Below are 26,519 nucleotides of genomic sequence, written 5' to 3' on the forward strand. Positions count from 1 at the left end.
ATTATTTCATGGCATTTCAGTGCTTCAGAGAATTTAGATGAGCTCTCTTCCTCCAGTAGCTGGTTACTTAACCAGAAGCACAATAAGAAAAGGAGAAAAGACAGGACAAGATTGAAATCTCCATCCTTGGCTATCATGAGTACAGCTGCTCGAACAAGGCCACTTCAGAGTTTCCACAAACGAAAACTCTACCGATTGAGCCCTACTTTTTATTGGACACCGCAGGTAAGGCTGCCTATGGGAAAACATGAACAAAGATTTTGTCATCAATGTATTTCACATACAAGAGGATATGGATTGTTCCTGATTATTTAGAATAATTACATTTAGAAAGCTTTAAATATATAGTTTATAAATGACATAGGTATTGACAATATATAAGTGGAATTTAATAAATTTTTTAACATGACAATGTATTAAACTCACATCTCCATTTTTTTTTAAATGCATTGTTATGCTTAAACTAATTTGAAGGAAAATTACATATCGTGGTGATTTTAAAATTTTACTGGTAAGGGTAATAAGGAAAATACAAGTGTACTACATATTTGTCTTGCTTAGTAGAGAAAAAAGTAAAAATCTGCATAGCTGCCAGTTACTTCGTAAGAAATGGCATCGCTCTCCTTTTTCGGTTTGGTATTTGTTAATCCTGGAGAGCATGTCTTTTCCTTTGTCTGGAATATAAGCAATGCAATTTTATATATCCATGCTTACACTTTTTACAATTAAAATGTACTTCATTAAAACCATGCATTTTAAAAAGCATATTTTTCATTTGTTAGCAGAATGTTAAATCTACATCTTTCAATACATATCTAAAACTGATAAAGGGCAAGATAAGTTACCTCTAGTTTTTGTTATATGACATGCTTTTTAGGAAAGTTTTTTAATAGGAAAATATTTTTATTTAAAATTTTTATATAAAAATCGTATTTTTAATGATTTTTATTTAAAGATGCTATAAGAAATAGATAAATAATACTTTTGAAATGGAGTGTAATTTCATAATTATAATAGAATTGTTTACCTAAAATATTGAATCTTATGAATATGCCATGATATTCTGACTGGAAGGAATTTGCTTGAATAATTTAGGGGATTTGTTAGCTGTTATTAGAATACTTTATATGCCCTGAGATTGTAAAGATTGGCCTTCATTCAGCAAACCAAGGAAGAAATGAGTGTGAGATTATTGTTACTAGTAGATCATATACTTTATCATATTCCAGTCATTATGCTAAGCATTTTCAGTGCATTGTTTTATTATTATCTCAAAATATAATTGTGAGATGTTGTTAATCCCCCCTTGAGATGCAGAAATTGAGGTGCAGAGAGATTAAGTAATTTGCCCAAGGTCACACAGCTTGTAAGGAAAATGTCTGATTCCAAACCCCATGTTCTTACTCATTGTATTGAGAATGACAAAAATAAACCAAATCTTTTTTGTTTTTGAAATCAGTTAAGACAGTGTATTTGGGGGTTGGGGAAGGGGCTTATCTGGTTAGAGGTATTAAGATATGCATCATAAAATAAGGGCTTTGAAAGACAAACAGATTTTTGAAAGGTTGTGGGAAAGTTAGAGAATTTTAAGTATATAGGAATAGAGATGATAAAAATGATGGAAAATAACAGATGTCCTCACCCCTAACTTATCCCCCAAATTGCCAGGATATTTAGTTGCCAATTATTTACCTTTCTAAACTTAATAAATGTCCTTTCTCTCAGGAAGCCTTCCTTGACATCCCCACTATGGGATATTAATATAGCGCCTTGTTATAAAAATAACTCATTATTTTATAATTATCATTTATTTTTCTGTTTTTCTCATTACATTGTAAGTTCTTAGAGAACAGGGACTATGTATTTCTGAACCTACAGAGCTTTGCACAGTAATTGTCCCAATAGTATATGCTCAATAAGTAATTGTTTGATGTATGAAAGAATTAATGTAGTGGACACAGAAAGATATTTAAAAGGTAATGGAGAGTGAGAATTTACAAGTTGTGTGTGTGTGTGTGTGTGCATGTGTGTCCTCAATTCACTTCGTGAAAAGATCTATAACAGTAAGTAATATCTAATAGAATTTTCTTGTAAGGATGGAAGTGTTCCATAAATACCTGTGCTATCCAATACAGTGGTAACTAAATACATGTAGCTATTCAGTACATGAAATGTGGCTAGTGCAACTGAGGGACAGAACTTTCTATTTTATTAATTTTGATTTAAATAGCCACATACGGATAATGGCTACCATACTGGATATGACCACTCTAGACTCATACTTACCCTGAGAGCAGTGAGTACATAATGGTACTCATTCTTGTTTTCTAATACCATTCATTCCCTGTTGAAAGGAAATAGGGGTGTTTGAAAAAATGGCTGATCTCCAGATGTGGGGAAGAGAGGGTATAAGATGAGCTTGGAACATCTCAATGTTACCAGAAGGCAAGGTAGTGTTAAAAAAAATGATGGGGGGGGCATATCAAAAAACCCAGAAGCTAGTTTGAAGAGGCTGCCACTGGCCAAATTTAGGGCTGTTTGAGCATCTAAGGACAGTAATGAACCATTGAGAAAAGGAAACCATGCATCCATACTGCTGACAGTTAAATTGATAAAAAGGAGAAAGGGAGGACTTTCCCATATAGTAGAATGCTGATTAATAAATATGGAGTGAGCACAACTACAGAATTATTGCAGTGATCATGGTAAAGACTGATTAGTAAAGAATCATCAATGAGTGATCAAAACTAACATAGCCTATGAGAAGAAGAATACAGTTTCAGTATGCCATATTTTGGCCAGGGATGGATGGCCGAATTTAATTATAAGAAAATATCAGACAAAGCCATAACCAGCAGCATGTTATTAAGAAACAGTGAAAAGGTGGCCTGTCTTCTTCAAAAAGAAAAAGTCAATGTCATGAAAGTCGAGAAAGACTGAGGCAGATTGAAAGAGACCTTAAAAAGATGTATGACAATTAAATGAATATTTGATCCAATCAGAATTCTTTTAGGGGGGAGAGGGGATTCTTGGGACAATTGAGAAAACTGTGCCTTTGGTGGTAGATTATATAAAAGTATTGTATCAATGTTGAATTTTCTTTTTTTAAAGATTTTTTATTTATTTATTCATGAGAGACAGAGAGAGGCAGAGGGAGAAGCAGGCTCCCAAGGAGCAGGGAGCCCGATGCGGGACTTGATCCCAGGACCCTGGGATCATGACCTGAGCCAAAGGCAGACGCTTAACCGTCTGAGCCACCCAGGCGCGCAATGTTGAATTTCTTAAATGTGATAACTGTTTTGCCATTATGTAAGAATATGTCCTTATTTTAGGAAGTACACATTGATACATTAAGAAGTAAAGTGGCTAAGGCATCCATTTTATTTATTTTTAAAGATTTATTAATTATTTTAGAGAGAGGAAGAGGGAGAGTGCAGGGGTGTTGAGGGGCAGAGGGGGAGAGAGAGAGAGAGAGAGAGAGAGAGAGTCTTAAACAGACTCCAGGCTGAGTGCAGAGCCTGGCACCTGGCTTGGTTTCAGCTCAGGTTATGATCTCAGGGTCGTGAGATCAAGAGTCGGATACTTAACTGACTGTGCCACCCAAGTACCCTAAGGCATCGTTTTATGTAATAAATTAACTCCTATGCTTGTGGAATGGTACTAGTTATGTAGCATCCTTGGTAGAATTGAGAAAATAATAATTTAAATTATTTTCAATAACGCTTAACTCTCTAGCAAAGTACTGGCTGAGAAAAGCTTATATTAAAGGCAATGGAGAGGTGGGAAGTTCTGCTACAACGTAGCATATAATAATTAGCTGATCATCACTGTCATTGCAACAAGTACATGTATAATTGCAGGAAAAAAAAATCATCATCCTAGTATACTAGTAAAGACATTAGTAAGACGTCTGGTTTCAGCTCCAACACATAAAGAGAAGTCATCACTTCTACCCTTACAATAAGAAAAAGTGAACAAACTGAAAATCCGTGCTTTTCATGGACCCATCAAAGAATTGAGGTTACAGTACAAACTGCCACCCTGAAATATGGGCAGAAAAGTAACTCCAGAGAGCCACAGCCAAGATGTGCATACTTGGAGCAGAAGCCACAGCAACCATAAACTTAACTGGTAGGAACACTTAACTGGTAGTTTTGATGAATTACTGGGGGCTGAGTATAGACTAGACTAGCTTGAGAGTGAAAAACTCTTGGGGACTATAGTCTTAAAAGTCCCTCCACACATTCATGGACTTTACTTCTAGGCACCCCATTATCTTCTCACAATGAAGATCCTCAGTGGCTGTGGTGTGGAAGGGGAAGGGATAACTTTTATGAAATGAACCCAGAAATTGTAACACAGCTTTTTCTTCCAGGGAAAAGACTTTAGTGAAGTCTTAGCTTACCTGTGAGAAAAGCACTTTTTCCGCTGCTGCCCCCTGTAGCCTTTCTGTCTCACCTAACGGGCAGTGAGGGTGGAAAATAAGAAACATTTGTTGAAGTCACAGACCCACTAAAAGACTAAGATTTAATCATAAGATTATAGTATATTTTATATAGTATATATATATATTATATAGTATATAATAATCATAATTATTATATAATTATGCTACTGTGGTAGGTATGCTTCCTTTCTTTTTCTTTTTTTTAGAGTAGGCTCCATGCCTAACATGGAGCATCAACTCACCGCCCTGAGATCAAGAGTTGTAGTCTCTACTGACTGAGCCAGTCAGGCACCCCTGGTGTGCTTCCTTTCCTCCTCCTTTACCACCACACCAACAAGATTCTGGTACTATTAACAGTAGGTTACAGCTGCAAAGTATAGACTGTGAGGAGCAGTGATTAAGGAAGTTAAAAGTCAACAGGGAAGACAAAAACAAAGATGCTAGAGGAATTTTGAGTCCTCTGGCCCTTAAAAATATAGCAGATATTATACACAGCCCACTCCTAGCCATATTAACATAATGCCTCACAATAAAATTCTTTTTACCTCGGGGTGCCTGGCTGGCTCAGTCAGAGGAGCATTCAACTCTTGATCTCCGGTTGTGAGTTTGAGTTCCATGTTGGGTGTAGAGATTAATTAAAAAAAAGATTCTATTTACCTCAGATCCTGTTCCCAGATACATCATATACAGCTTTTAACAAAAAATTACAAGGTATGGTAGGAACTCTGAAGAGACAAGGAAACCATCAGAACCAGGCTCAAATATGACAAAGACGTTGAAATTCTCTTAAATAACTATGATTAATTTGTTAAAGTCCTAAGTAGAAAACAAGTAATGTATGGGTGCTATAAGCAAAGAGATGTAAAGTTTTTTTTTAATTCAGTTAACAAATAATGTATTATTAATTCAGATGTAGAGTTCAGTGATTCATCAGTCTTACATAATACCCAGTGCTCATTATATTACGTGCCCTCCATAACATCCATCACCCAGTTACCCCATTCCCCCCCTTCCTCCCCTCCCTCCCCTCCAACAACTATCAGTTTGTTTCCTGTTATTAAGAGACTCTTATGGTTTGTCTTCCTCTCTGATTTTGTCTTGTTTTATTTTTCCTTCTCTTCCCCATGATCCTCTGTTTTGTTTCTTAAATTACACATATGAGTGAGATCATATGATAATTGTCTTTCTCTGATTGACTTATTTCACTTAGCATAGTAACCTCTAGTTCCATCCACGTCATTGCAAATGGCAAGATTTCATTTTTTTGATGGCTGAGTAGTATTCCATTGTGTGTGTGTGTGTGTGTGTGTGTGTGTGTGTGTGTGTGTATGTGTACATATCTTCTTTATCCATTCATCTGTCGACAGACATCTGGACTCTTTCCATAGTTTGGCTATTGTGGATGAACATTGGGGTGCAGGTGCCCCTTTAGATCATTACATTTGTATCTTTGGGGTAAATACCCAGTAGTACAATTGCTGAGTCATAAGGTAGTTCTATTTTTAACTTTTTGAGGAACCTCCATACTGTTTTCCAGAGTGGCTGCACCACCTTGCATTCCCACCCACAGCGTAAGAGGGTTCCCCTTTCTTTTCATCCTCACGAACATTTGTTGTTTCCTGACTTGTTAATTTTAGCCATTCTAATTGGTGTGAGGTGGTATCTCATTGTGGTTTTGGTTTGTATTTCCCTGATGCCGAGTGATGTGGAACATTTTTTTCATGTGTCTGTTGGCCATTTGTATGTCTTCTTTGGAGAAATACCTGTTCGTATCTTCTGCCCATTTCTTGATTGGATTATGTGTTCTTTGGGTGTTGAGTTTGAGAAGTTCTTTATAAATTTTGGGTATTAGCCCTTTATCTGATAAAACATTTGCAAATATCTTCTCCCATTCTGTGGGTTGTCTTTTGGTTTTGTCAGACTGTTTCCTTGGCTGTGCAAAAGCTTTTTATCTTGATGAAGTACAATAGTTCATTTTTATTTTTGCCTTTGCTTCCCTTGCCTTTGGAGACGTGGCTAGTAAGAAGTTGCTGCTGCCAAAGTCACAGATGTTGCTGCCTGTGTTCTCCAGGATTCTGATGGATTCCTATCCCACATTTAGGTCTTTCATCCATTTTGAGTCTGTTTTTGTGTATAGTGTAAGAAAATGGTCCAGTTTCATTCTTTTGCATGTGGCTGTCCAATTTTCCCAACACTGTTCGTTGAAGAGATTCTTTTTCCATTGGGTATTTGTGTCTGCTTTGTCAAAGATTAGTTGACGGTAGGGTTGAGGGTCCATTTCTGGGTTCTCTATTCTGTTCCACTGATCTCTTTGTCTTTTTTGTGCCATACTGTCTTGATGATTACAGCTTTGTAATGTACCTTGAAGTCTGGCACTGTGATGCCACCAGCTTTGGTTTTCTTTTTCAACATTCCTTTGGCTATTTGGGGTCTTTTCTGGTTCCATACAAATTTTAGGATGATTTGTTCCAGCTCTGTGAAAAAAGTTGATGGTATTTTGATAGGAATTGCATTGAATGTATAGTTTGCTCTAGATAGCATAGACATTTTGACAATATTTGTTCTTCCAGTCCATAAGTGTGGAACGTTTTTCCATTTCTTTACGCCTTCCTCAATTTCTTTCAAGAGTGTTCTATAGTTTTCTCAGCACAGTTCCTTTCACTTTTTGGTTAGGTTTATTCCTAGGTATCTTATGGTTTGGGGTGCAATTGTAAATGGTATCAACTCCTTAATTTCTCTTTCTTCTTTCTCATTGTTAGTGTATAGAAATGCCACTGATTTCTGTGCATTGATTTTATATCCTGCCATGTTGCTGAAATGCTGTATGAATTCTAGCAATTTTGGGGTGGAGTCTTTTGGGTTTTCCACAGAGTATCACATCATTTGTGAAGAGTGAGAGTTTGAATTCTTTGCCGATTCAGATGCCTTTTATTTCTTTTTTAAGTTGTCTGATTGCTGAAGCTAGGACTTCTAGTACTATGTTGAACAGCAGTGGTAAGAGTGGACATCCCTGCCGTGTTCCAGACTTTAGGGGAAAAGCACTCAGTTTTTCCCTAGTGAGATTGTGGGCTTTTTGTATATGGCCTTTATGATATTGAGGTATGTTCCCTCTATCCATATGTACTGTGAAGAGTTTTAATCAAGAAAGGATGCAGTATTTTTGTCAGATGTTTTTTCTGCATCTATTGAGAGGATCATGTGGTTCTTGTCCCTTCTTTTATTACTGCAGTGTATCACATTGATTGATTTGCAGATGTTGAACCAACCTGGCAGCCCAGGAATAAATCCCTCTTGGTCATGGTGAATAATTCTTTTAATGTACTGTTGGATCCTATTGGCTAGTATCTTGGTGAGAATTTTTGCATCCATGTTCATCAGGAATATTGGTCTGTAATTCTTTTTGGTGGGGTCTTTGTCTGATTTTGGATCAAGGTAAGACTGGCCTCATAGAGTTTGGAAATTTTCCTTCCATTTCTATTATTTGACACAGCTTCAGAAGAATAGGTGTTAATTCTTCTTTAAATGTTTGGTAGAATTCCCCTGGGAAGCCATCCAGCCCTGGACTCTTGTTTGTTGGGAGATTTTTGATTACTGCTTCAGATTCTTTGCTGGTTATGGTTCTGTTCAGGTTTTCTATTACTTCCTCTTTCAGTTTTGGTAGTTTATACGTCTCTAGGAATGCATCCGTTTCTTCCAGATTGCCTAATTTGCTGGCATATAGTTGCTTATAATATGTGCTTGTAATTGTATCTCTTTGGTGTTGGTTGTGATTTCTCCTCTTTCATTCATGATTTTTGAATCCTTTCTCCTTTCTTTTTGATTAGTCTGTCCAGGAGTTTATCAATCTTGTTCATTCTTTCAAAGAACCAGTTCCTAGTTTCGTTGATCTGTTCTATTCTACTCAATCTATTTCATTGATTTCTGCTCTAATCTTTATTAATTCTCTTCTCCTGCTGATTTAGCCTTTATCTGCTGTTCTTTCTCCAGCTCCTTTAGGTATAAGGTTAGGTTGTGTATTTGAGACCTTTCTTCTTTCTTGAGAAAGGCTTGTATTGCTATATACTTCCCTCTTAGGACTGCCTTTGCTGCATCCTAAAGGTTTTGAACAGTTGTGTTTTTATTTTCATTTGTTTCCATGAATTTTTTTAAAAATCTTCTTTAGTTTCCTGGTTGACCCATTCATTCTTTAGTAGGATGCTCTTTAGCTTCCATGTATTTGAGTTCTTTCCAAATTTCCTCTTGTGATTGAGTTCCAGTTTCAAAGCCATGAGAATATACTTTGAATGATCCCAATCTTTTGGTACTGGTTAGACCTGATTTGTGACCCAGTATGTGATCTAATCTGGAGAATGTTCCGTGTGCACTCGAGAAGAATGTGTATTCTGTTGTTTTAGGATGGAATGCCCTGAATATATCTGTGAAGTCCATCTGGTCCAGTGTGTCATTCATAGCCCTTGTTTCCTTGTTGATCTTCTGCTTAGATGACTTGTCCATTACAGTGAGGGGGGTGTTAGAGTCCCCTACTATTATTGTATTATTAACAATGTATTTCTTTGATTTTGTTATTAATTTGCTCATATCATTGCCTGCTCCCATGTTAGGGGAATAACTATTTACAATTGTTAGATCTTCTTGTTGGATAGACCTTTTAATTATGACATAGTTTGCTTCCTCATCTTTTATTACAGTCTGTGGTTTAAAATCTAATTTGTCTGATATAAGGATTGTCACCCCAGCTTTCTTTTGATGTCCATTAGCATGATAAATGGTTTTCCACCCCCTTAATTTCAATCTGGAGGTGTCTTTGGGTCTAAAATGAGTCTCTTGCAGACAGCATATTGATGTTTCTTGCTTTTTTATCCAATCTGATACCCTGTGTCTTTTGATTGGGACATTTAGCCCATTTACATTCAGAGTTACTATTGAAAGGTACGAATTTAGTGCCACTGTATTACCTGTAAAGTCACTGTTTCTGTATATTGTCTGTTACTTTCTGGTGTGTGACTTTTGGGTTCTCTTTGCTTAATGGATCCCCTTTAATATTTCCTGCATGGTTGGTTTAGTGTTCACGTATTCTTTTAGTTTCTGTTTGTCCTGAAAGGTTTTATCTCTCCTTCTATTTTGAATGACATCCTTGCTGGATATTGTATTCTTGGCTGCATATTTTTCTTACTTAGCATCCTCAGTATATCATGCCAGTCCTTTCTGGCCTGCCAGATCTCTGTAGATAGGTCTGCTGCCAGTCTAATGTTTCTACACTTGTAGGTTATGGACCTGTTGTCCTGAGTGCCTTTCAGGATTTTCTCTTTGTCTCTGAGATTTGCAATTTTCACTGTTATATGTTGAGTTGTTGACCTATTTTTATTGATTTTGAAGGGGGGGGTTCTCTCACAATCCTTCTGGATTTGAATGCCTGTTTCCTTAACCAGATTAGGGAAGGTCTCTGCTATAATTTGCTCCAATATACCTTCTGCCCCTGTCTCTCTTTCCTCTTCTTCTAGGATCCCAGTTATTCTAATATTATTTTGCTTTATGGTATCACTTATCTCTTTAATTCTCCCCTCATGGTGCAGTAGTTGTTTATCTCTCTTTTTCTTAGCTTCTTTATTTTCCATCATTTTGTCTTCTGTATCACTCATTCTCTCTTCTGCCTTATTTATCCTAGTAGTTAGAGCCTCCATTTTTCATTGCATCTACTTAGTAGCTTTTTTTATTTTGACTTGATTAGATTTTAGTTCTTTTATTTCTCCAGAAAGGGATTCTCTAGTGTCCTCTATGCTTTTTTCAGCCCAGCTAGTATCTTTATAATCATTATTCTGAATCCTAATTCCTACGTCTTACTTATATTCATACTGATTAGGTCCCTGGCAGTCAGTACTGCGTCTTCTCTTTTTTGAGGTGATTTTTCCATCTTGTCATTATCTCCAGAGAAGAATAGATGAATGAGAGAAGAAGAGATTAAAATGGCAACTATGACCCCAGAGCAATATACACTAAACAAATCAAAAGAGACCTGAAACCAAAAAAAAAAAAAAAGAATATAATCAGGTGAACAGAACAGAGCAATACACTGAATCCTGGGTGTTTTTTTTTTATCTGTTTGTTAGAAGAAACTGCATCCCAAAATTGTAAAGAAAGAAAACCTTATACAAAAATAAAGTTAAATATATTGAAAGCCTAGAATCTAACTGTAAAGATTAAAACTTAAAAAGACAAAAAAAAAAATATCACACAGGTGAAGAGGACAGAGCAGTACATGAGATTTTGGGTGTATTTTGGTCTGTTTATTAGAAGAAACTACATTCCAAAATTGTAAAGAAAGAACACCTTATGTATATGCAAAAATAAAAATAAATACAATGAAAGGATAGATTGTAACTATAAATATGAAAATTAAGAAAGAATTTTAAAAAGCTGATAAAAAAAGAAATTCGTTGAAGAAGGAAAGAGAAAAAAATTAAATCGTAAGACTAAGGAATTGTGGGAAAAAAACATGAATTCTGCATACTATTTTCTGTTAGCACTGAAGTTTTGCAATTCTGTGTGATCAGTAAACTTGGTCTTAGCTGGATGTTCTTGCTGATCTTCTAGGGGAGAGGACTGTTGCGCTGATTCTCTGGTGTCTTTGTCCTGGGTGGAATGGCCCTGCCGTTGCCAGGGGCCAGGTTAAGTAATCTGCTCCACATTGCTCTCTGTGGCTTTTGTTCCCTGAAGGCTTTCTGTGCTGCTTTAGAAGATATGAATGAAAATGGCAGCCTCCCTGTCTCCAGCCCTGGCGCTGAAAGCTCGGGGCCCCACTTCTCAGTGCGCCCTCTGTGAAAAGCATTGAGTCACTCCTGTCTCCCTGATCTTTGTCCACACTCTGTGCTCACCCAGCCTGTGACCATGCATTTCTATCTCAGGCCTGCAATCCCGTTTTGAATCTCCAAACCCTGAAGACTCCTGCGGCATGCACTGGTGCCACTCCACCCCCCGGGATGGTGGGGGTGTCTTCCTGTGGTTCTGCTGCTTGCTGGGTGCCTGCTCAGAGAGCGGTTGCTGGACCATGCCGTGGTTCACAGTTCATGGCATCCCTGAGCTGAGAGTCCACTCCTGGACTCACTAATTGCAGCCAGCTTCCCCATTTTGATGCCTGAGAGCTTAACCGCTCTCAGGCACCCCCGTCTTCTTGTCACCCTGAGGATCCTGAGACCACATTGTCCTACCAAGGATTCTGTCCTGCTTTGCCACCTGCACGCCTTTCAGGCAGTGATGTCCCTCGCCAGAGCAGACTTCTAAAGTTCTGATTTTGCGCTCTGCTGCTATATAATTTTCAAGTAGTTGGCTTAGGGAGGCTCCCCCCCGCCGCATGATTTATCTTCTGATCTATTGCCTCAGATTTACTTCTCCGCACCTCCTACCTTGCAGAAAGTGGTCTCTTTTCTATTTGTAGAGTTGCAGTTATTCTTTTCTTAGATCTCTGGTTGAGTTTGCAGGTGTTCAGAATGTTTTAATAGCTATCTAGCTGAATTCCTGGGACCAGACAAAACTAAGGTCTCCTACTCCTCCACCATCTTGGACCTCTTGAGAGATGCAAACTTTTAAGAATCAAAAGTAAATGCTAGAAATAAAAAACATTGTAACCAAAATGAAGCATAACTTTCATAGCCTCATCTGTAGACTAAATATGGCTGAGGAAAGAAACTTGGGTAAGGCAAATAAAAAACTTCACAAACTGAAATGCAAAGAGAAAAATGAATGAAAAAACAACAATATATCTAAGAATTTGAGGGTATTTTCAGAATGCTATCAGATTTGTAATTGGAGTACCGGGATGAATAGAAGAATGGAGCAGAAAAAATATTTGAAGTAATAATACATGAGAATGTTCTAAAATAATACATGAGAATGTGGTTTAGCAAGCGCTAAACCACATATCCAGAAAACTCAAGCAGGAGAACATCAAGCAGGACAAATGCCAAAAAAACAACAAAAAGTAAAATACCTATGCAAACAAGTTCAACCTGCAAAAAACCAAAGACAGAAAATCTTGAAGAAAGGCAGAGGGAAAAAAAATCTTACCTATAGAGGAATAAGTATATGAACCACAGCTGACTTCTCATCAGAAACCATGTAAGCAAAAAGAGAATAGAATGAAATATTCAAAGTGTTGGAAGAAAAAAAAAAACACAAACAACTGTAGTGGACATAATTCCGTCTCTCCCACAAAGGATATGTCCATGCCCTAACTCCTGGTACCTATGAATGTGACTGTTACGGATTGAATCGTGTCCATCAGAATTCATATGTTGAAGTGCTAACCCCTAGTATTTCAGTATGTGAGCTTAATTGGAAATAGGGTTGTTGCAGATGTTATTAGTTAAGATAAGGTGATTAGGATGGGCCCTAATCCAATGTGACTGATGTCCTTATAAAAAGGAAAATTCAGAAGTAGAGGCACAGGGTGAACATCATGTGAAGATGAAGATTGAGATCAGAGTTATTCTTCAATTAACCAAGGAATGTCAAAGATTGGCAGCAAAAAAACAGCAGCTAGGGGAAAGGTGTGGAACTGTTTCTTCCTTTTAGTCCTCAAAAGAAACTGACACCTTGAGCTGACTTCTAGCCTCCAGGAATATGAAACAGTAAGTCTGTTGTTTAAACCACTTGGTTGTGGTACTTTGTGATGGCAGACCTAGCAAACTAATACATTGACCTTATTTGGAAATAGGGTCATTGTAGATGTAATTGAGTTAAAGATCTTGAGATAAGATAATTTTGGATTTAAGGTAGGCCTATGAGCCTATAAAAGAAGTAGAGAAATTGGAGGCATAGAGACACAAAGAAGAAGACTATGTGAGGATGGAGGCATAGATTGGAATTATGTTAGAAGAAGCTGTGGAACACCAGGAGCCACCGGAAGCTGAAAGAGGGAAGGAACAATTCCCCCATAGAGCCTTCACAGGAAGCTCAGCCCTGCCAACACCTCAGTTTTGGACATCCGGCCTCCAAAACAATGAGAAATAAATTTTGTGGTTTGAGCCACAATTTTTTATGACATCCCTAGGAAACTAATACAGAGTTTGTTACAGGAGTTGAGGTCCTGCTGTAATAAATGATAAAACTGTGGAAGTGATTTTGGAATTATGTAATGTGTTAGAGGCTGGAAGAATTTTGAGGTGAGCCTAGATTCTGATGAGAATTCAGAAGGAAGTGAAAAGAATGGAAGACAAAGGTGTTGTCATTTTTTTTTTTAAGATTTTTATTTATTTATTTGACAGACACAGTGAGAGAGCAAACACAAGCCAGGGGCAGGGGTGGGAGAGGGAGAAGCAGGCATCCCCCTGAGCAGGGAGCCTGATGCAGGGCTCCATCCCAGGACCCTGGGATCATGACCTGAGCTGAAGGCAGACCTTTAACGACTGAGCCACCCAGGTGCCCCAAAGATGCTGTCATCTTAGAGAATACATACATTGTCATGAACAGAGTGTTTCTAGAAATGTGAACATTAAAGGTACTTTTGATAAGATTTTAGAAGGAAATACTAGAAACTGGAAGAAAGATGATCCTTGTTATAAGGTTCTAGAAAACTTGGCTGAAAATATTCTGTTGAATGGAAAATAAAACTTCTAAGCATTGAATTCTTAGATATTTAGCTGAGGAAATTATCAAAGTTTGGAATTTACAGTGTAGTTTCTCTTTATAGTAAAATATTAGAGGATATAGATAAATTGGGGAAGTAATTGTTAACCAAAAAGGAAACAGACCTTGATAATTTGGAAATTTTTCATCCTGTTGCCAAAACCAAACAAAAACCGTATAGCATACTCTGGAGGGAATCCAAGGGTGTGGCTGGACAAACTTTAGCTAGAGAGATTAGGCATGTGATGCAGAGATCCAATCAACCATGTTAGTAGAAGTCAAAGAATAATAGAGTTATCCAGAAAAGACCTGGGGGGAACCCTCTTGTCTAATGACATGGATCCTCTTGATATATAGCCACAAGGCTTTTGAGAATCTTATATTAACAGAAACAGTACCAGCTTAGACTAAAAGGGGCAGAGACTGGATGAAATGAAAGAAAGTTGTTGGATAGCCAAAATTTTACAGGCAGGAAATGGACTAGGAGAGGTAACCACTCAGCTACAAATATGTACTGACCTTCACAAAAATGGAAGGTGACTCATAGACCTGAATATGAAAGGGAAACAATAAAGCTAGAAGAAAACATAAGAGAATACCTTTATATTTTTGGGATAGTCATTTATTTTTTTTCAAGATTTACTTATTTTAGAGCATGGGAGAGGGGCAGAGGGAGAAGGATCATCTCAAGCAGACTCCTCGCTAAGCATGGAGCCTGATGCAGGCAGGGCTCGATCCCATGACTCTGAGATTATGACCTCAGACAAAATCTAGAGTTGGTCACTGAACCACCTGATTCACCCAGGTGCCCTGTAGTAGTCATTCTTAAACAGGACACAGCACTAAAAGAAATAATTATTAATTTGGGCTTTGTTAAAATTATTAACTTATTTATATTAAAAGCAGCAGTTTGACTTTATTAAGTCAAAATGTACACTGAAGACATTTGCAATGGATATATCCAATAAAGATTTTGTATCTTGAATATATATATACATTTTAAATGCCTAAAAAAACAAAAAGACAAACAGCCCAATTAAAAATAAACAGTTGTACACTTTAAAATAGTTCAAATAATAAATTCTTTGTGTATTTTACCACAAGAACTTTTAAATAAAAAGCATTGGCATAAGAGTAGAACAAATCTTTCTTAAAAGAGGGTAGTATGGCCAATAAGCCTATGAAAATGTTTTTAAAATCATTACTCATCAAGGGAATGCAATTAAAATTACAACAAGATATCACTACATGCATCTGCCCTTCTAACTTAGAAATTCCACTTTTAGGAACTTTCCCAGGAGAAATGAATACATATGTACACAAAAAGACTTGTATAAGAATGGTCATAACAGCTTTACTCATTATAGCCCCAAACAGAAAGCAATCTAAATGTCCCATCACCTGGGGAGCCTGAGTGGCTTAGTTGGTTAAGCATCTGCCTTTCGGCTCAGCTCATGATCCCAGAGTCCTGGGATTGAACCCTGTATCAGGCTCCCTGCACAGTGAGGAGTCTGCTTCACCCTCTCCCTCTGCCCCTCCCCCTGTTTGTGCTCTCTCTCAAATAAATACTTAAAAAAAAAAAGTCCATCACCAGGAGAATTGTGGTATGTATACATTTAGCAATAAAAAGGATGGACTACTGATAAATAGAGATATATCTCCTAGACATGTTGAGTGAAAGGGAAGTCTATGATAAATACAGACAATACTTACTGGTATTTATACAAATTATAGTTGTGGTGACTTCAATTCAGGGGGTGGGGATTGATCAGCAAAGGATGTAACCAAGGTTTCTGGGTTGTTGGAACTGCTTCATATCTCAATCGAGGTGGTGATGGTGGTGGTTACCAGGTATATACATATGTAAAAATTCATCATGTTATTACACATTAAGAGTTACTCCATTCTTTTTATTTTCGTCATCTACCATTGTATAATAAACCATCTCCAAATTTAGTTGTTTAAAACAATTATCTTTCATGATTCTGTCAATTGCCTAAGTGGTTCTTCTTTCAGTTTAACCTAAGGTCTCATACAGTTGCAGTAAGATGGTGACTGGGATTGGAGTCATTTGGAGGCTTGAATGGGCTGGTGACCTGGGCTTTTTTTTTCTCTTTATGTAGTCTCAGGCCTTTTCATGTGGTCTTTTCACATGGTTTCTTTAGCAGGGTAGTTTTACATGGTGGCCCAGGGTCTCAAAAATGCAAATATGAAAGCTGCCTGTTTTTCTTAAGACTTAGGCCTTGAAGTAGTATAGAGCTTTTCTGTTCAATTTTATTGGGTAAAGCGAATCAGTATGGGATTTAATATGGGAGCAACTATTCAAGAATACTGGGAGGGAGACGTGGTTCATTGGAAGCCATCATTGGAGGCTAACTACCACAGTCCGTCCATTCTCTTTTTCCCATTTATTGACCTATCATATGTAAAAAATACTTAATCTCTTTCCTGAAGTCCTCTATGTCTCATACCATTACCTCATTAAACTCAGGCTTAACGTCTTGAATTTTATCATATTGAATCATGCCCAGGTATCTGAAATGAGACTTTTTCTTTTTTTTTTTTTTTAGTTTTATTTAAAAAATTTTTTAAAAAGTAAACTCTACCCCTAATGTGGGGCTTGAACTCATGACCCCAAGATCAAGAGTCACATTCTCTACTGACTGGGCTAGCCAGGCACCCCTGAAATGAGACTTTTAAGGTGTAGGTCCCTCACATATGGTTCTTTGGGTATAGATCCTCAAATATGGTTCCTCTGGATTGAAAGACTGTGACTCATAAACTAATGTAATTAAATTACTTCCTTTACACATACCCAGCATAACATAGTGAGATAGGGATAATCAGACACTGCTCAGATGGGGAAAGGGAGGAACATAGCAGTTCTGAAATACACAGTTAGGCACATGTTACAGGTTTGTTGATGTGGGTCTGTTTCTCTAGAAGTGGTGTTTGTAGCTGTAATGTCTGCCCTCTGAGCTCTTGGCTATATTCTGTCATCTTTTCTTTTCCATTAAAAAGATCCCCTTTTTGGGCGCCTGGGTGGCTCAGATGGTTAAGCGTCTGCCTTCGGCTCAGGTCATGATCCCGGGGTCCTGGGATCGAGTCCCACATCGGGCTCCCTGCTCCTTGGGAGCCTGCTTCTCCCTCTGCCTCTCTCTCTCTCTCTCTGTCTCTCATGAATAAATAAATAAAATCTTTTAAAAAAAATAAATAAAGATATAATGCTGGCAGAAATATAAAGAAAACCAAAAACATATTTTTAAAAAAAAAAGATCCCCTTTTTGCATGTTTTAGTTTTCTCGACATGCTTCCTAACTGAAAAAGACTGAAGGCCCAAAGTCCTTTTAATTTTGAACTATTTCTTAGTCCAAGTTCAAGTCGTTAAAACTTTGTAGACTTCTTATGTATCACATTAAAATAAACTCCACTGAACAGAAGTCATATCTACAAATCTCTTCAAGACAGGTCCTTCTCAATTTTGGACTTTGTGTGGAGGGCACAATGGATGGTATGCCTAAGATACTTAGAGCACTTTTGTCTAGCAGACAAGATCATTGAAACTTTCCTTTAAGATTCTTGGAAACCTCAGAGCACCTGGCTGGCTCAGTTGGTAGAACATGTGACTCTTGATCTCCGAGTTGTAAGTTTGAGCCTCATGTTGGGTATAGAGATTACTTAAAAATAAAACCTTAAAAATTCTTAGATAGAATTCTTGATCGATGCCAGGATTGATCACCATGCCTCAAACCTTTCTAAGGTTTTAACAAAGGGTCTTGCAGTCCTACCCGTGAGATCTTGATACTGAAGCCAGTTTTACTGGCAGTTCCCTGGATTTGGTCTGTGCATTAATAGCATTTCTTACTGTGTGAACCTTTTGCTCTCTGGAGTGGCCAGAAATGGGAAACAATCTTATTTTTTGAACCAGCAAGTCTTGGTTCTATATTTCCTCTAAATTTTGTTTGAAAATTTAACAGCTCCATTTTGATCTCATCCTATTCCATCCATAATTTATTATAGGCAGTTAAATGAAACTAGTTGGTACTTTGAGCATGCTCTGCCTAAAAACTTACTTAGCCAGTTCTATGAGTTCATTATGTACCCTTTTTATCCTCCACATTTCCACAGGCAACTGTTACACTACTTGTTCTGCCGGAGCAATAAAGATGAAAGAAAGGTATAAAAATTGGAATGATTATTTAGAATTCTTATTTGTAGAGGTTATGATCCCTTGGCTGGGCAAAATTAATAAAAAGCATAAATGAGTATGCATTTTTCTTGATTTTGCCCTTTTCACAATACCCATCTCTTTGAGAATGTCAAATAATCATAGCTAATATTTATTAAAGAATTATGTGCAAGACATTGTTTTAACTTAAAAAATAAATTTATTTCTTATTTAATATACCCCATCTTATATGGGGAAACTGAAGTGCCACGTGGAATGAAAAGATAAACATATTTAGCACTACTTAAATAAATGGAAGTACAACTTTGTAGTTTTCTTTTAAATGTTAATGCTGAATCTTAACACTACTTCTTGTGTGAGTTTCAGCAAAGTTCCTCCTTTCTATGAAATCTCGGCCCATAGCAACAATTGTTAAAATCCATGTAGTTTCTAAAGCTATTTTAATTTTTTTTGCTTTCTTATTCTTCTAGCTGAATCACATATTTTGCTGTCAATCTTATTCATTACTGTAACACTTTAGTTTATTCTTGCAGAATCTATGCCTTTTTATGCTTGATATAATATTACTTGATCTACCCAAAGTATAGAAATATCTTCAGATTCAGGAAAATGCATTGGCAGGCATTGATAAGATATGATTATGTTTTCCAGAATAATACTGTGGTATAAATCTTAAAATGTAAATGTGGCCACAAGCTTTCTTTAAAGTACAATTTCATTTTCAATTAAGAATTTAAAAAAAAATGTTTATTTGGCCATAATATGCTTCTTCAGCTTCTTCTTGATAAGAGTATCGATCACCATGCAACCTCAGGCCCTACCCTGTTAGTGTCTCAGCCTTAGGTTAACAGGAGCCACCCTGATTAACTCCTGGCAGGGGAATTCTTTATCCCAGTGGGGCAGAAGGACATAGAGGCTTCTGGCATCCAAGGTTAGAATTCTGGGTACAGTTTTTTATAGAAACAGGTTGTGGGAAATTGGGCACAAATTGTGTATATAGGATGCTAATCATAAAAATAATTCTATTCTAATCTATTTTTTTAATTTATTTATTTGAGAAAGAGAGCCTGTGAGCAGGGGGAGGCACTGTGACACTGTGAGAGAGAATCTCAAGCAGACTCCCTGCTGACCTTGGAGCCTGTCGCAGGGTTCAGTCTCATGGCCCTGAAATCATGACCTGAGCCAAAATCAGGAGCCAGATGCTTAGCCAGCGGAGCTACCCAGGCACCCTAATAATTAGGCCTAACATGTTTACAAATTGAGGTAAAATTTATAATTAAGAATAAATATTATAACCCTTATGAATAAGGAAGAACTGTTCCTTTATCTATCTATCTATCTATCTATCTATCTATCTATCTATCTGTCTATCTATCTATCATCTATCCATCCCTTCACCTATTTTGCTCATTCTCCCCACTCCCTTCCCCTCTGGCAACCATTAGTTTGTTCTCTGTATTTATGAGTCATTTTTGTTTTTTCTTGTTCATTTGTTTTTTAAATTCTACATATAAATGAAATCATATGGTATGTGTCTCTGACTTATTTCACTTAGCATGATACCCTCTAGATTCATCCATGTTGTTGCAAATGGCAAGATTCCATTATATTTTTCTGGCTGAGTAATATTCCATATACATATACATACCTTATCTTTATCCATTTACCTATCAATAGACACTTAAGTAGCTTCCACATTTTGGGTATTGTAAATAATGCTGCAGTAAACATAGGGATGCATATATCTTTTTGAATTAGTGTTTTTGTTTTCTTCAGCTCAATACTAGGGAAGTGGAACTACTTGGTTGTATGATATTTCTATTTTTAATTTTTTGAGAAACCTCCATACTGTTTTTCATAGTAGCTGCAACAATTTACATTCCCACCAATAGTGCATGCGGGTTCCCTTCTCTCCACATTCTGGCCAACACTTGTTATGTATTGTCTTTTTTATACTAGCCATTCTAATTGATACGAGGTGATAACTCATTTTGGTTTTGATTTGCATTTCTCTGATCTTGAATATCTTTTCATGTATCTGTTGGCCATCTGTGTGTCTTCTTTAGAAAAATGTCTATTCAGGTCCTATGTTCATTTTTTAAAAAGTTTTTAATTCCAGTATAGTTAACATAGTGTTACATTAGTTTCAGGTGTACTGTATAGTGATTCAGCAGCCCCATATATTACTCAGTGCTCATCACAATAAGTGTCCTCCTTAATCCCCATCACCTATTTCACCCATTCCCCACGTACCTCCCCTTCGATGACCATCTGTTTGTTCTCCGTAGTTAGAGAGTCTGTTTTATGGTTTGTCTCTTAATTTTTGTTTGTTTCTTAAATTCCACATGAACAAAATCGTATGGTATTTTTCTTTCTCTGGCTTATTTTGCTTAGCATTATACTGTCTAGATCATCTATGTTCTTACGTTCATTTTTAAAACCATATTTTTTTGTTATTTTGGTGTTGAGTTGTATGGGTTTTGTATATATATTTTGGATATTAACCCCTTAGAACTATTCCTATTACAAATTCTATTCTTCTGTGTTCTTTACTATATCTCTCTAGGCAAATTTGTACAAGTAGTGTTTCTTGGTATTTGATAGTCAATTCTCATCTTTGTGATTTTATAGATTATCAAATCATAAGATAGTTGGCTTAATAAAATAATTAAGTTATATAAGTTAAGGTATATATAATAATTCCATTTTCAAGTTTTCATTTACTTTTTAAAATGTGGAATGATTAGGTTTATAAACTTTAATGTGTGTGCAGGCTATTTTTGTGAGGAAATAATTTAAAAAAAAATTTTTTTAAAGATTTTTATTTATTTATTTAACAGAGAGAGAGACAGCGAGAGAGGGAACACAAGCAGGGGGAGTGAGAGAGGGAGAGGGAGAAGGAGGCTTCCCGCTGAGCAGGGAGCCCGATGCGGGGCTCCATCCCAGGACCCTGAGATCATGACCTGAGCCGAAGGCAGTCGCTTAACCAACTGAGCCACCCAGGTGCCCTGTGAGCAAATTGGTTGAGGATTTTCTCACCTTGCTGCAATAGTTCTGTGCACTGGGGACTTCTTTTTTTTTTTTTTTTTTTAAAGATTTTATTTATTTATTTATTTGAAAGAGAGAGAATGAGAGATAGAGAGCACGAGAGGGAAGAGGGTCACAGGGAGAAGCAGGGCTCCTGCTGAGCAGGGAGCCCGATGTGGGACTCGATCCCGGGACTCCAGGATCATGACCTGAGCTGAAGGCAGTCGCTTTAACCAACTGAGCCACCCAGGCGCCCCGCACTGGGGACTTCTTTGGGTTGACTCAGAGGTATATAGAATGTACGTCATTATTTCTTTGAGAAAATAGGCTTTATGTATTGTAGATACATCTGGAAGGTATCAAATTCTAAAGAGCCTAAAAATTATTTCCTGTGGGGAAGCAACACATTTTAGTAGTTTCATGTATGAGTTCTGGAAGACATATTGTTTGGATTGAAATCTTAGTTCTACTTCTTAATAATAGTGTGTAGTATTGTCTAAGTCAGTCACTGCCTCATTTTCTCTACCCATAAACGTAGGGCTATTTTCATGTGGCTACATTCAGCTGGAGGGTCAGTTGAGCTGGAAGAAACTAGCCTCACTTACTCATCTGGCAGGTAGTGCTGGCTGTTGCCCGAGGAGGTTCAGTTCTTCTGTGGCCTTTCCCTCTGCACTAGCTAGATGGCTTTCTTACATGGCATTTGAGTTCAGTGTTCCAAGATGACAAAGAGGAAGTTGGGAAGTCTCTTGAGGCCTAGGCCCTAGGTCTCAATAACATCTCCACTGCATTCTGTGGTGGAGCAAAGAAAGTCATATGGCCAGCCCAGATTCAAGGAGGTGGAGAAATAGAATTCACCTTTAGGAGAGAATTGCAGCAAAGGGGCATATATACATACAGGAATGGGAGGAATTTGTGACCATTGAGCAATCTTCCACTTGAGGTCTGCCTTGGGACAGTGAGTAACCTCAAATTAAGACATCAGATGGATCAAACAGTGAAGGGGAAAAAATAGGATTACCTTATATAGTTGTGTTGATATTAAATAAGATAACACATTGAAAGGTACTTAGCTCAGTGCCTGGCATGTAAGTCCTCATCAAATATGAATGATGATGACGATGATTCAAATGATCATGACAACTGGGGAATCAGTGATGATTGTAGTGTGGGGAAGTAAAATGATTAAAGTATTATTTTTGAAAGATTGACTTGGTGCCTTTGAACAAGACAGTTTACTCTGGGAAGGGATTGGATAAACAGAGATCAGTTAAGAGGCTGTTATCCTAGTCCAGATGTAAGGTTGTAAAGAGTGGAATGTAACAGATATAAAAAAACATTTCAAAGGAACAATGGCTATTCTTAACTGATCTGATAGGATAAAAGAAAAATTTGTCACAACAAATTATGGTATTGCTGAGTTCATTTTGTAAAATGCCAAGTCATATAGTAATATATATATATTATATATGTATTATATAATATATATATTTTTTAATTAGTATATCTGGCCCTCAACTTAATGTCATCTGATTCATAATTCCATAAACTCCATTGTTAAGTGGATGAGTGAAACCTATCTTTCACAACACAAATAAGCAGACCTGAAGTCATTTGCTTTAAACTTGTGTGGTCCTTGATTATATGTTTTTTTCTTTATAGCTCATTCTCCTTTATGTGGTGTATGTATTCTTTCAAGCCACTGAAGAAAGGCAAATATTCTCCATCTCTCTCCTGCCTACTGCAATTGATTGGTAGTGGCTGTTGGCTATGTAAAGTGCTGTTTGAGAGAGTTTGACGTCTGGGCTTGGGAAGGGAATACTATGGCTAATTTTCAATGTTTGCCACAAATGAGGGGAAGAATGGTAGCAGACATGCTATATTATTTGCCATTTCTGTGTTAAAGTGTCATTATGTCAACATTAACATATTCCAGTGACTGATATACTTTCTATATCACTTAGAAGGTAGAAGGTATCACTTAGAAGGTAATATTTTAAAAAGAAGGTAATTTATAAATACATGCAGTGCTTTTTTGTTTATAGGTCACTTGCATAAGGAATTCAGGAATTGCTTAGCAAATGGAAATAATCTATCTTTAGTTTCTTAAAAATATTAGGAAAACTGAGCCAGTGCTAGTTTGCACACTGCTTAATAATACTTATCTAAAAACATCTGTTAAAATGTTAACTCTTACAGTAGCTTTGTTCACTTTCATAAAATTTTTGGCAAAAGAACCTCAACTTTTAAGTTTGCTGATTTTTTTTAAGCATTTAAAACATTTCTTTCTAAAGAATGTAACATTTTGTTCATTATATCATTAAAAGTGTTTTGGTTTTTTTTTTTTTTGGACCCACAACACACATTCTTATTATTCCTAGGCTGCTTTATTACTCTCTTCTTGCCTTTTCTCTAGAAGGGCTATGTAAATGAATAATATGGATGTGTAACCAGTCCTCCTGCAGATTTCTTTGAAATTAAAAATATACTCTCCTTTTCATGACCACAACTGAGTCCTTACAAAGATTAAAATATTTAAATTATCTTATTTTTTAGATAATTTACCTAGAGTTTCAGTAATATAGAGTTCTGACTTTTTAACAGAATATCTTCAGAAGAAAAAGATGCACAAGTTTTCTAAAGTTTTCTACTGTTTTTTAAGAAAGACTTTGACTTTTAGGGATTCAGCTGTGATTCTACTGCTAATGCTACTGTGCTTTACCAGTTATATCAGTACTACTGCTGATAGACCTTAGAGCTGGTCATTTTCCAGCTTTATCAGTCAAGATGGTTCTTACTGAGTTCTGTATATACCTCCTAGCTTCTTGCTTATGCAATGTCAAGTTTACCTTTCTTCCTTAAAAATAGAATTCTCAATTATACACAGAGTGGCAGTGTGTCCTGCTAAAAATACACATCTTTATAAAAATAATAGAGAAAAACAGGGTAACTTTATGTCCTTAAATTTGAAAAATAATATGAAGTGGATAAAGCCCTTAAAAATATATAGCATATCAAAGGTGAATAAAGAAACAGAGAGCCTCAGTAGTTTATAACCTTTAAAGAAGTTGAATCCATAATTAAAATTGTTCTCAGAAGAAAACTTGAGATTAAGATGACTTCACTAAACATCAAATGCTACTAAATAATCAAGGAAAATATAGTTCCAAACTTATGCAAACTCAGAGAAAAGAAATTGAGTCTAGTGTACTCTTTATATATACAGCTAACAAGGACAGTAAGAAAAGGAAAATTTTAGGCTGATCTGTGTTCTGAACAGAGATGTGGGAATTCTAAACCAAATCCTAACAACTCAGCAATATATAAAACCCAGCAATATGTTAAAAAAAAAATGACATCTTGACAAAGTTGGCTTCATACCAGGAATGCATGATTGGTTTAAGATTAGGAAGTAAATTTGTTTATTGCTGAGGTAAAAGTAGACTTAGATAAAAGAAATCATTTGATTAAGTAGTACAAAAAGCAAGATTTGATAAAATTACTTGTATTTTCATGATAAAAACCCTGGAATAGAAAGTTACTTTTTTTCTTTAAACATTTTTTTTTTTAAAGATTTTTATTTATTTGACAGAGAGAGACACAGCGAGAGCAGGAACACAAGCAGGGGGAGCGGGAGAAGGAGAAGCAGGTTTCCTGCTGAGCAGGAAGCCTGATGTGGGGCTCGATCCCAGGACCCTGGGACCATGACCTGAGCCAAAGGCAGACGCTTAAAGACTGAGTCACCCAGTCTCCCCAGAAAGTTACTTTTTAAAAAATATTTTTTAAATTTTGTGTTCCTTTTTTAAAATTAAAAAAAATGTTTAAGTAATCTTTACACCCAGTGTTGTGCTCGAACTTGTAACCCTGATGTAAAGAGTCACATGCTCTACCAACTGAGCCAGCCAGATGCCCCCCAAATTATATTTTTTTAAGAGAGACAGTGGGGATAGGGCAGGGGTGGGGCAGGGCAGAGGGAGAGAGAGAATCCAGGCAGATTCCCCACTGTGTGCAGAGCCTGATGCGGGGCTTGATCTCCCAACCGTACAAACCTGAGATTGTGACCCACACTGAAATCAAGAGTTGGACACTTAACCAAGTGAGCTACCCAGGTGCCTCCCAAAAGTTACATTCTTAATCTGATTTTCAAAAAGTTATCTACAAAAGTATGTATTAAACATCACACGTAATGGTGAACACTGAGATTGAGGAAGACACAGGGTGCTTGCTATTGCCACTTGTATTCTGCCTGTTACCACAAAGAACATCCAGTACAGTTGAACAAACAATAAAAGATATAACATTCAGAATCGAAGAATTAAAATGGTCATTTTTAGATGGTTTATAGAAAATCCAAAAGATAAATTATTTGAATTAATAATCAGTTTATAAAATTATTTTCCAGCAATTAATTTTTAAAGACATCATTTATAACCGTACAAAAAATTATCAAACACTTTGTAATATATCTAGCCAGAGACGTACAAATCCATTACAGAAAAATTTATGGAACCTTACTGAGAGATATTCAAGAACATCTAAATAAATGGTAAAATATATTCATAGATAGGAACACTATCTTATTGCAGAGAAGTCCATTCTTTCCACATTGACTCATAGCTTTAATACAGTGCCTATCAAAATCTCAAAAGATAGTTTAAATGTTTGGTTTTTGCTTTTTTGTTGTTTTTGCTTGTTTTGAAACTTAACAGATTCATTTTAAAACTTATATGGCAACACAGAGGTCAAGAATAAATAATGACACTCTCAAAGAACACAGCTAGAGGACTTGTTCTACCAGATACCAAACAGTATTTGAAAGCTATGGGAATTAAGACTTGGGTATATTGGTACAGGAGTATAGGGCTAGACAAATAAACAATGAAATAGTAGAGAGCTCAGAGACAGAGTCACTGTATGTGGGCACTTGATTTAAGATAGGTAGTACTGGAGAGCAGTGAGGAAAGAGTAATCTTTTAAGTTAATGTTGCTGGGAAAATTGGTTATTCATATGGGAAAAATGCAATTGGGTTTCTATCCCTTACTATATGCAATAATCATCTAGAGGTGGATTATAAAATTAAATATAAAAGGAATCATTCTTAGGGCACCTGAGTGGCTCAGTCAGTTAAGCGTCCAACCCTTGATTTCAGCTCAGGTCATGATTTGAGGGTTGTGAGAGCGAGCCCTGCGTGTGTTGGGCTCCACATTGGGCATGGAGCCTGCTTAAGATTCTCTCTC

The 26,519-nt window shown here is 36.7% G+C and overlaps 1 protein-coding gene across 6 annotated transcripts in view; it reads left to right on the top strand.

Moving 5' to 3' along the window:
- Nucleotides 1-26,519, top strand: part of KANSL1L (KAT8 regulatory NSL complex subunit 1 like) — a 138,778-nt gene that overhangs the window by 69,702 nt on the left and 42,557 nt on the right. For 4 of the 6 annotated variants that reach the window (XM_025892343.2, XM_073879137.1, XM_025892315.2 and 1 more), the window contains one exon: nucleotides 21-225. In XM_025892343.2, coding sequence (XP_025748128.1) covers nucleotides 21-225 — 205 coding nt within the window. The remainder of the gene's footprint in view (nucleotides 1-20; nucleotides 226-26,519) is intronic. The other 2 variants (XM_025892337.2, XM_073879152.1) reach the window with 2 other exon arrangements.

The sequence above is a fragment of the Callorhinus ursinus genome, unplaced genomic scaffold, assembly GCF_003265705.2.
Source record: "Callorhinus ursinus isolate GAN/ISIS: 27379988/994484 unplaced genomic scaffold, GSC_fseal_2.0 scaffold2, whole genome shotgun sequence".
NCBI lineage: Eukaryota > Metazoa > Chordata > Mammalia > Carnivora > Otariidae > Callorhinus > Callorhinus ursinus.